The sequence below is a fragment of the Crotalus tigris genome, unplaced genomic scaffold (genome assembly GCF_016545835.1).
Source record: "Crotalus tigris isolate CLP2741 ecotype Arizona unplaced genomic scaffold, ASM1654583v1 scf7180000017628.32516253702:7417878, whole genome shotgun sequence".
NCBI lineage: Eukaryota > Metazoa > Chordata > Lepidosauria > Squamata > Viperidae > Crotalus > Crotalus tigris.
Genome location: NW_024096523.1, coordinates 3,203,953 through 3,214,457, shown reverse-complemented (window position 1 = coordinate 3,214,457; position 10,505 = coordinate 3,203,953). Strand labels below are relative to the sequence as shown.

Genomic DNA, 10,505 nt, shown 5'->3' with positions numbered 1-10,505 from the left:
TTCGTTCTCCTTGGCATCTCACCTTTTTCTTCCCACTTCTGATGCAATATCATAGACAATATACAGTGAAAAATATATTTATTTAGGTACAAATGATATGTTTCTTTCCAGTGGATGCCTATGCTAAAAAAAAAAAAAAACATACATTCATTCCAGCAGAGTAATTATCCATCAGAAATGATGGAGCCTTAAACAAACCATACAAATACAACAAACCATATAAATCAAGGATGCCCACCCTTGACAACTTTAAGACTTGTGGGCTTTGATAAGTGGTTAGAATGCTGCATTGCAAGCTAATTCTGCTGACTGCCAGATTGCCAGCAGTTCGGCAGTTCGATTCTCATCGGCTCAAAGTTGACTCAGCCTTCCATCCTTCCGAGGTTGGTAAAATGAGGATCCAGATTGTTGGGGGCTATGTGCCGACATTTGTAAAAAAAAAAAAAAAAGACTTGTGGGCTTCAACTCCCTGAATTGCCTAGCCAACGTGGGTTGACTGGGGATTTTGGGGAGTCGAAGTCCACAGATCTTAAAAGTTGCCAAGGCTGGACACCCCTGATGTAACTGGATCTCTCCCTTGTGTTCCCACAAACCAATTTTTGTAAGTGGGTTTTTTTCTCTATTTTTAAAGATACACATCAAAGTTGCTCAAATAACTTCAAGTTTTGTTTCACAGAGATACCACTGTAGGCAACAGAAGGCGTTCCTGATGGAATATAATGAAAGAAAATCAAGCTTTCCTATTTTGGGGGGGACATAGAAACATTACAGGCAGCTAGATCAGAACGAATGTTAATTCTCCCTCAAAGTATATTTGAAACCTGTACCCACTTTTCTTTATCCAACCTACTTTTTACTCTATAAATAAAAGCTGTTATCAAGCCATCTGCTGGGCCGAAAGGCTGGGCTTTTTTTAATGCAATTCTATGCCCACTTAGCTGGGATTACAAAAGGTCAAATTCTACAGGATTTACTTCTGCCTATACATTTTAGTATTACATCCACTGCTTTGGGAGAGCATACTTAGCACGGTCAGCTAAATATCTAGCAGCTGTATTTACATTGCATGTTAAGTTTAGATAGCTGAGTTTTAACTCATTTTCAGTGCGTTGTATGAACCCAGCCAGCTAAATGATTCAATGTATGTCAACCATGAAAACAGAGAAATCCAGTAGCCAAGTTAATTTTGGTGGTAAACCCATCTACTATGAAGCTCCTTTACTGTATATTTCAAAGAAAGTTATTATATGCTCAGATAATAGACCCACTTCATGGAAAACCTAAGCTAACAGAGGCATTTCATCCCTGCTTATATCATTTTCAATCAGGGCAGCATTTAATTATAATTAATGCCTATCCATGATTTCCACTTTTCACCATCTGCCAGTCCTGCCTTTAATAAAAACCTGACATGCAACTATTAAGAGGTGGATTTTTTTTAAATGACACAGGTTATGTTTGCATGTGTTTTTAGATGTCACCACAGCTTACATCAACTTTTTCTAAAGTTGGCAGTCTCCAGATAAGAGATCAGAAGTTTAAAAATTTTGGTCATAATTTAATACCAGTGATTTTCTAGGTTGGCAACAATATTTTTCAGGAAATTGCCAACTGAACCTTTGCAGGGCCTCTTTCCCCTCCATCAGCTCTTCCTGCTTCCCCACTGCTACTCTCCCCACATGTGGAAAACCAACGCAGCAAACAATAAAATGCTATACATCTTGATAGTGTTGATTGCTGCCTGAACTAGCATGGCTATGTTGTTGCAAAAAATGAGCCAAATTTTAAGCAATATTCTTGTGTTTTTACAATTGGTATATGATGCAATTTCAGCTGATACTGCTTATGCATGCTTTCAAACCAGTGCTGGTTCCTAGCAACTGCCTGGACGACTCCCTGCAGTTTTCTTGGCAAGATTTCAGAAGTGGTTTGCAATTGCCTCTTTCCCAAGGCTGAGAGAGAGGGACTGGCCCAAGGTCACCCAGTTTGTGCCTAAGGCAGCACTAGAACTCACTATCTCCTAGACCTAGTTTGTAGCCTGGGGCCTTAACCACCATAACAAATTGGCTCTCGTGCTGCTTAGACTATACAAATATTCTATTCCTATTAGTGGATAACATGCAGTTCTACCCAACCAAAACAGTGAGGCTTTTCTCCAAAAGCATTTTTAGGATGGCCTATTCATGTTTTGAAAAACATTTCAGTGTTCAGCTTCAAAGAAGCAGTATAAAGATGTGTGTGTGTGTACACCATACTCCCAGACCTGCTAAATGAAGAAATCAGTGTTACATTTGCTGCATATTGTGTTTCAGATTAACACACCGCATGAATTCAAATGACCAAGAAACTTGTATTGAAAATGCAAAGAACAAAGAGCCCTAATCACTCAATTCTGCCCGTGCACATCAATTTCTCAGTTATACAGAGAAACCTATGGTGTTTAGCAGCACATAAGGGTCTGAAGGCATCATGTAAGCTATTCCTTGCTTTAAAAAGCTGGCAGAAACACAAAGCTCTTTCTGGTCTTCCAGGCTACCTAGAAATCCATTAGTATCATATTTCTTCTCCCTGGATCCCCACTGAGTCAAGCAACCTTCCCCAGTGGCCTTGGTGATTAGGGATTCAGAGAACTGATGCTGAACAATGTGTCAGAGAAGGATGGACTAAAGAGTTTGAAGAGATAAAGATCAAAGCAACTACTGCCCTGCTGATTGGAAACAAGGCTGACCTTATCAAACCAACTCAGTGCACAATCCACTTTCTCTGGGCTGCTTCCAATCTTTGCACTTCAGAAGCTACTAGAGAACTGTGTGTGTGAAGGGGGGGGGGGAAGAGAGAGAGAGAGATCAATTTACTAAAACATTTTGTATATGCTTGAACTAATTTTAGGGCGTATGTTAGTTTTAAGTTTGTTCATAGAACACCAGATAAAGTTGACAACATACCCAACCGATCTAGCTTTTTAAAAAAAAAAAAATTGTGATTACTGCTTTACTGTCCTCTGCATTAAAAATGTTAACTCAAGTACAGAATATTGCAAAAATGATTGAAATAGTATTAAGCTAGGCAGATGAACATTCAGCTGGCAAGCATGTACTCTATTTAGAAATTCTAGATACAACAGGAATTTCAATCTTATTATTTAAAAAGGATTATATTGAAAAATAATTGGCATATTTTAAAAGGAAAGTAAGTACAAGGCTTCTTCAGCATTCCATCCTGTTTTAGAAAGTCTGAAAGGATTTTTTTCTCTCTCTCTAAAATATATGCTCTGCATTTCAGGGCATTAATTTCAAATAAATAATTCTATAATTTATAGTGATAGGAAAATTACTGATGTCCCTGCATTCTGTCAGATAACACACTGGGTTACAAAACACGTCTCCAACAACCGTGAGTCAACCAAATGCCAATTGCAGAATTCATATAACAAGCCATGCCCAAATAACTAGATGTTGGCTTGATGCGTAGCATAAACCAAAGCTGTGGCTGAACCCCTATCTATCAAATCCGAGTTTAGCAAAGTCTAACAGGCTGGGCGAAAGCCAGTCCGCGGGAGATGGGCAGAGGAGCGGCCGCCGGTTAATGCGGCGAGAGTCACGCGCATCGAAGGGAGGAAGAGCTGCCGCCGCACGGTTCCCACTTCCACCAGCCTCCCTTTCCCCCTCCCGGTCGGGATTCGGCCGCGATCCCGCCGTCCTCCCAGCTCTTGCGCGCTCCGCGTCCTTCCCTGCCCGGCTGCGGCCCGCCGGGGACGCTCAAGAAGCGGCGCCGCTGCTCTTCCGCTGCTCCGCGCCGGATAAGGGCTCCGTCTGGCTCAAAGACGTCGCGCCCTGCAAACTCCTCCGGAACGGGGATTCCGGTGGCTCCGGGCCGCCCCCTCGCCGCATCCGGCAGGCCGCCCAAGGCACGCAGCTGCTCAGGGCCAGCGCCGAGGCCAGCAGGGCGGGCGGGCGGGTCTTGTAGCGCCGCGCGCTCTTCTTCAGGCGCTGCCCGTGCGCCGTCAGGTGCAGCTCGGCCTGCGCCACGCCGCTGCCCAGGCGGCCGACCGTCTCGGCGCGGGTAGCCATGCGCAGCTCGGCCTCGAGGAAGACGCGGTGCAGGTGCTGGACGCGGGTCTCCAGCTCCGAGACCAGGTGCCGCCGCCCCTCCGCCTCCAGCAGCCGTCGCCGGGCTTCCGCCAGCTCCAGCGCGCCCCGCACCGCCGCGGGTAGCGAAGACGAGGAGGAGGAGGCGGCGGCGCGCACTTCCAGCTCCTGGCTGCTCGCTGGAGGCGCTGCCGCCGCCGCCACTTCCGCCGGCTTGGCAGCCTCCTCGACTCCTCTAGGCGCCCTCAGGGCTCCGACAGCAGGAGGCGCAGTCCCGCAGCCGGGCATTAAGGCTTAGCGAGGAGGGAGGGAGGGAGGGAGGAACCGCGTCGGTGCTTTGGGGCCCCGATGGAGATGCGCGCCCTCGGGGCGTCGGGCGCTTCTGCTCCAGGCGTAGAGCGAGGCCCCCGTAGCCCCGGTCCTGCCCACCAGCGCTCCGGGAAACGCGCGCCGCTCCCCACCGCGGCGCTCCAGCCCGGTAACCGGTTCGGAGCGTGCGCGCGCGAGACAGAGAACGAGCCCTGGTTTCCAGTGACGGCTCAGTTCAAGTCTGGCCAACCAGCCTCCGAACGCGCTTATAAGGCGGCGGAGGAGGGCGAGGGCGGGGGCGGCGGGGAGTTGAGAGACGTTTCGCTGAGCCAGTCACAGAAGCTGCCTGGAGCTTTGCTGGTCTCTCTAATCCCCCGCCTGGCATCTGTTCGGCCGCTTTCCGGAACTCATCTGGCCTCCGCCCGCTCTCCCGACTGTTTTCTTTTCTAAGGTGGTCATAATAGCGCTTAACTATTACAGTAAGGGCTGTGGGGGGAGGCTCTTTCTCATCTCCCCCCCCCTTTCATCTCCGAAAATTGCTAGGAACATTATGGACGATCGGGGCACTTTTTCATTCTGTCAGAATGACTAGAAATGCCAGGATGAATCATTTGCAGCCATTTGAAGGGCATCCAATGGCAACAACAACAACAACAAAAGCAGATTTAACCAATAGAGGTAATCCTCAACTTACAACAGTTCATTAAGTAACTGTTCAAAGTTGCAAGGGCACTAAAAAACGTGACTTATGTCCTTGTTTCACAGTTAATGACCTTTGCAGCATCCCCATGATCGTGGAATCAAAATTCAAATGCTCGGCAACCGGTTCATATTTTGCTGTGTCCCCAGGTCAAGTGATCCGCTTTTGCATTCTTCTCGCAAGCAAAATTAATGGAGATGCCAGATTCACTTAACAACTAGATTACTAACTTATCAACTGTAGTGATTCACTTAACAAGTGTGGCAAGAAAGACCATGAAATGGGGGCAAAACTCACTTAACAAATGTCTCACTTAACAACAGAAGTTTTGGGCTCAATTGTGGTCATAAGTTGAGGGCTGCCTGTACAGTTTTACTCATTCCTGTTCAGAAAAGACTAATGATTTCACTGACTTCTGATAGTGAGAACAATTAATCAGTGGAATAGGTTGCCTTTAGACATTGTGGGTGCTCCATCACTGGAAGCTTTTTAAAAGAGATCAGCCATTTATCCGAAGTGGTGTAGGACAGTGGTGGCGAACCTATGGCACGGGTGCCAGAGGCGGCACTCAGAGCCCTCTCTGTTGGCACGTGCGCCACCGCCACCAGCAGCAGATCCATCAGGCCACCACCGCTGCCCGGAGCAGGAGCCCCACCCACCATAAAGGAGGCGAAGCAGCCAATTAGCAAGCTTGAGTAGAGGTGGTAGAGCAAAGATCACCAACCATTGTCGATTGGTGGATTGGAAGAAAAGGGAGGGGGAAGCATTTTACATGTGCACATGTGCTCATGGAGCCGTGAGCACGCACGTGCTGCAAATGGGGCGGGGCTAGTGCCTGCGTGATACTAGCCTTGCCCCGTTCTTGGCGTGATGCAGTGCCTTGTATCTGCACCCTGTGGCGCGGTGGCAGCCATTTTTGTGCCTTGCAGCACAGTGGCCCATTTTTGCGCCCCTGGTTTTTGCGTGCCAGAGGCGGCACTCAGAAGCACCTCCTTGCCCCCCCCCCTCCGTGCTGATGCGGCCCTGGCACTTTGTGATAATTAAGTGGGTTTTGGGTTGCAGTTTGGGCACTCGGTCTCTAAAAGGTTCACCCTCACTGGTATCGGATCTCCTGCTTGAGCTGGGCATTGAACTGCTAGAAGACCATCAATGTCCCTTCCAACTCTGTTACTCTGTTACTCCTCACATATGAAAGCTTCCTAAAGGGCAGTTTTAGGTCTTAACTGTGTCCCCTCTCTCTTCACTCTGTCTCACATAAAAGGCAGCTATTGCAGATCCGAATCAGTTTCATTTGCTTCTGCTATGACTCACCTTGACTTCAGAAAAAAGAAAAAAAAACAGATGGGCTAGAACAACCTTGTAGCTTCCAGGAGGAATTGTTTCTATAGTGATCCATGAGTAGGTATGTTCCCAGAGGAAGAGCTGTTGGAAAGAACCTTTTATTGACAGAGCAAGCAAACAGTCTCTAAAAGCTATAGCCTATCTAAGCTGCAAAAAAAATCCAAATAATCACTAGTGGACATCTGGGCTTTTGCAGTCAGAAGTGTAGTGCTAGTGACTTTCATGACTTGGCTATGTAGGGTTATTTCACTGCAACATGAAAGTGGTTTATTTATTCGTTCGTTTGTTCGTTTATTATTTATTCCATTGCTATCTTCTCCATTTTAAACGTTTAAGTTAGTCTAACCGAGAGGTATGTTTGGAACCGGGGTGTATGCGGTACATGTGCATATGCAGCTCAACGTGCGCAAGTGCCAGGCTGTTGTGCGTGTGCACAGCACACAAAGGCCCCCACTAGGGGGAGGTTATAAAGGTTGGGGACCGGTTCGTCTAACCTACAGCCTTGATCAACAGGTCCTCCGTCCTAATCTAAATTCACTGACTTTAATATATTCTAATTTGCAACGATAAGAGATTACAGGAATTAAGAATATTTGCAGTGATGAAGAAGCTCTTCCAGTTTGCCACATTTGGTTTTATATTAAATGCTGATTACAGAGGAAGAGTGTAAAATTTTGAACAAGCGGTAAGAGTTATAGTAATAGTAGTAAAGTTGGAAGGGACCTTAGAGGTCATCTAGTCCAACCCCCTGCTCAGGCAGGAAACCCTACACAATTTCGGACAAATGGCTGTCCAGTCTCTTCTTTAAAACTTCCAATGTTGGAGCATTTATTGCTTCTGGAGGCAGGTTGTTCCACTGATTAATTGTTCTCACTGTCAGGAAGTTTCTCCTTTGTTCTTGGTTACTTCTCTCCTTGATTAGTTTCCACCAGTTGCTTCTTGTCCTGCCTTCAGGCGTTTTGGAGAATAGCTTGACTCCCTCTTCTTTGTGGCAGCTCCTGAGATATTGGAACACTGCTATCATGTCCCCCCTTGTCCTTCTCTTCGTTAAACTAGACATACCCAATTCTAGCAACCGTTCCTTATATGTTTTAACCTCCAGTCCCCTAATCATCTTTGTTGCTCTTCTCTGTACTCTTTCTAGAGTCTCAACATCTTTTTTACATCGTGGTGACCAAAACTGGATGCAGTATTCAAGTGTGGCCTTACCAAGGCATTGTAGAGTGGTATAGGGAAATAAGTATGAGATAACAGCTAGATCAGTGATGATCTGCTCCCCCCCCCAATTCTCCAAAGAATGGTTCAAGTTCACACTGGTAGAAAATGAAGCTGGGGGAAAACTTTGGGTTTTTTGAGTTATAGCTTCCTTTCAGAAAATATGCCACCTGATATTGCAGCAAGTCTGCCAATAGCATGTTACATAATGATTTATTAAAGCTAAAGTGGGTTGATTTGGCAGGAAATCAGAGACTGTTCACTCAGAGCCAGCTAACGAGTCCTGTGACACTCCAATGTCATTGTCACATCTGCCTAGATTTAACTAAGCCTAACGGGGCCTCATTCACTAACCTTTAAAGATCCGCTTTTGGTTTTGCTTTTCTTACCAGATTGTTTTAAATTTAAATTGGAAAAAAAGCCTGTATAGTTAGTCCTTGACTATAATTGAGACCAGAATTTCTGTTGCTTACAAAGGCAGTTAGCAATAGCACTTAGACTTATATACCGCTTCACAGTGCTTTACCTCTCTAAACGGTTTACAGAGTCAGCACATTGCCCCCAACAATCTGGGTCCTCATTTTACCAACCTCAGAAGGACGGAAGGCTGAGTCAACCTTGAGCTGGTCAAAATCGAACTCCTGGCAGTGGGCAGAATTAGCCTGCAATACTGCATTCTAACCATTGCGCCACCACAGCTCTTTATTAACTAAGTTGTGCCCATTTTTACAACATGTTTTGCCATGCTTAATAAGTGAATCACTGCAGTTGTTAAGCGAATCACTCAGTCATTAAGCGAATCCAGCTCCTCTCCCCTTGACTTTGTCAGAAGTTGGATGGGAAGGTTGCAAACAATGATCACATCACCCTGGGATAATGCAGCTGTCACAAATACATGCCTGCTGCAAAGCATCCACATTTTGATTACATGATTGTGGGGATGTTGTGACAGTTGTAAGTGCAAGAATCAGCCATAAGTTACTTTTCTCGATGCCCTTGCATCTTGGACCAATCGCTAAATGAATGATTACAAGTCAGGGACTACCTGTATGTGATTTGCAGACTGCAGAGTGGGATTAGCAAGTAATCTCAACTGGGTTTATATCAGAGCATTGTCTTACTTTGATTCTTACATGGGTGCTACAGAATAAGAAAACTGCATGGAAAATATAGACACTAACTATATAGTTCCTGGGAAGGGGTTAGATGCTTATAAACACTGCAAATTGGCCCATGATAACCATGCTGACTGGGGAATTCTGAGAGAGGAAGGCCATCATAATGTGGTCAAGGTTGAGAAACAGTTCTAGAGATTCAATAGGTCCTTAGTCCTAACCCACATTCATCAACTTTGATATATTCTAATTTGCAAGGATAAAAGATTACGTAAATTAAGATGGGAGAAAAAGGGAGAAGTTAAAAACAAAACAGTTTTTAAACTTTATTCTTTTTTTCCCTTTGCCTAATATACATAAACAACAATAAGTAACAATATAGTGATAGCCTTTAGCAGTAAATGTTATGCTTATGATACAAATGTTTGTTACATAACAAATAATTACAATTGTTTATCAATGCCACACTTGGTTCTAGATCAGTGGTTCTCAATCTTTTTAATGCCGCGACCCCCAACCAGTCGTAAGTCGAGGACTAAACCGATCGTAAGTCGAGGACTACCCAACTGGTCGTAAGCCGAGGACTTTCCCTGCCCGGGAGTGCCGCTCATGCGTGGTGCCGCCCCCTGCGCCGGCCGAGGCGTGGCTGGCAAGCGGCAGAGACGGAGCAGGCCAACCACCGGCTGGGCTACCAGCTGGCCCAGCCCAAGGGAGGTAAGGCACCCGCTGGAAAAGGGGGAAAAAATGGCGGACAGCCTTGCTTGGCGACCCCCGTGAAATGGTCGATCGACCCCAAATGGGGTCGCGACCCACAGGTGGAGAACCGCTGCTCTAGATGTAAAATCTAAGCAAACGTATGCTTATCAACATTAACACTTTACAAATCATAATTAAGATTGACATAAACTTTTCTTTATTTTTAAAGGTTTAAATCATCAAGATTCTTCATAATCTGTAGTCAACCCTGTATAAATACCACTGTTTCCAGATAATACAATATATTTGCAGTTTATACAACAATATGGAAAACAATAAGGAAAAAATAAAGCAACTTTGAGCATGGGAAAGAAGCAGAAACATCCCACCCACCAAAAAATCATGGGCTCTATTCCTTTTTGCAGTCCTCAAACACATCCAGCTGATTAAACATTTTTTGTCATGCTGAAACATACATATTAGTATCTAAACTTGATTAATCCTGGTAAAACTACATGCAACTGACTCATATTTATGATGATTGCAATGTCCCGGGGTCATGTGAACACCTTTCTTGTGGTAGAGTCAATGGGGAAACCAGATTCACTTAGCACAGTGTTTCTCAACCTTGACAATTTTAAGGCAAGTGGACTTCAACTCCCAGAATTCCACACCCAGCAATGCTGGCTGTGGAGTTCTGGGAGTTGAAATCCACATGCCTTAAAATTGTCAAGGTTGAGAAACACTGAATTAGCATCTTTTCTAAAAGGTTGCAACTAACGAATACGGCATATGGCTATGGAAGAGGGACTAAAACAGATATAGTAGAAAACATGTTTCCTTTTTCCCCACATATCAAAATATGTCTTTTCTGACATTAGCCCTATCAGGGCATGCACAGTCACCTTCCACAGAAGAGAATATTTGTAGAGGATCCTGGGATGTGTATATTTACCTTCATTCGCAACAATATTTGTGGCTCAGGGTGGAACCCCGGGGTCCTTGGTGCACTCTTGCAGGCATTTCATTACCAAACTAGGT

General features: G+C 45.2%; 1 protein-coding gene across 1 annotated transcript; it reads right to left on the bottom strand.

Annotated features, from left to right (window-relative positions):
• Positions 1-61: 61 nt before the first annotated feature.
• On the bottom strand, positions 62-4,906 carry TRNP1 (TMF1 regulated nuclear protein 1). Its single transcript, XM_039334236.1, has one exon. The coding sequence runs from the start codon at positions 4,374-4,376 to the stop codon at positions 3,759-3,761; it is 618 nt and encodes a 205-aa protein (XP_039190170.1). The 5' UTR covers positions 4,377-4,906; the 3' UTR covers positions 62-3,758.
• Between the last annotated feature and the right edge of the window lie 5,599 nt (positions 4,907-10,505).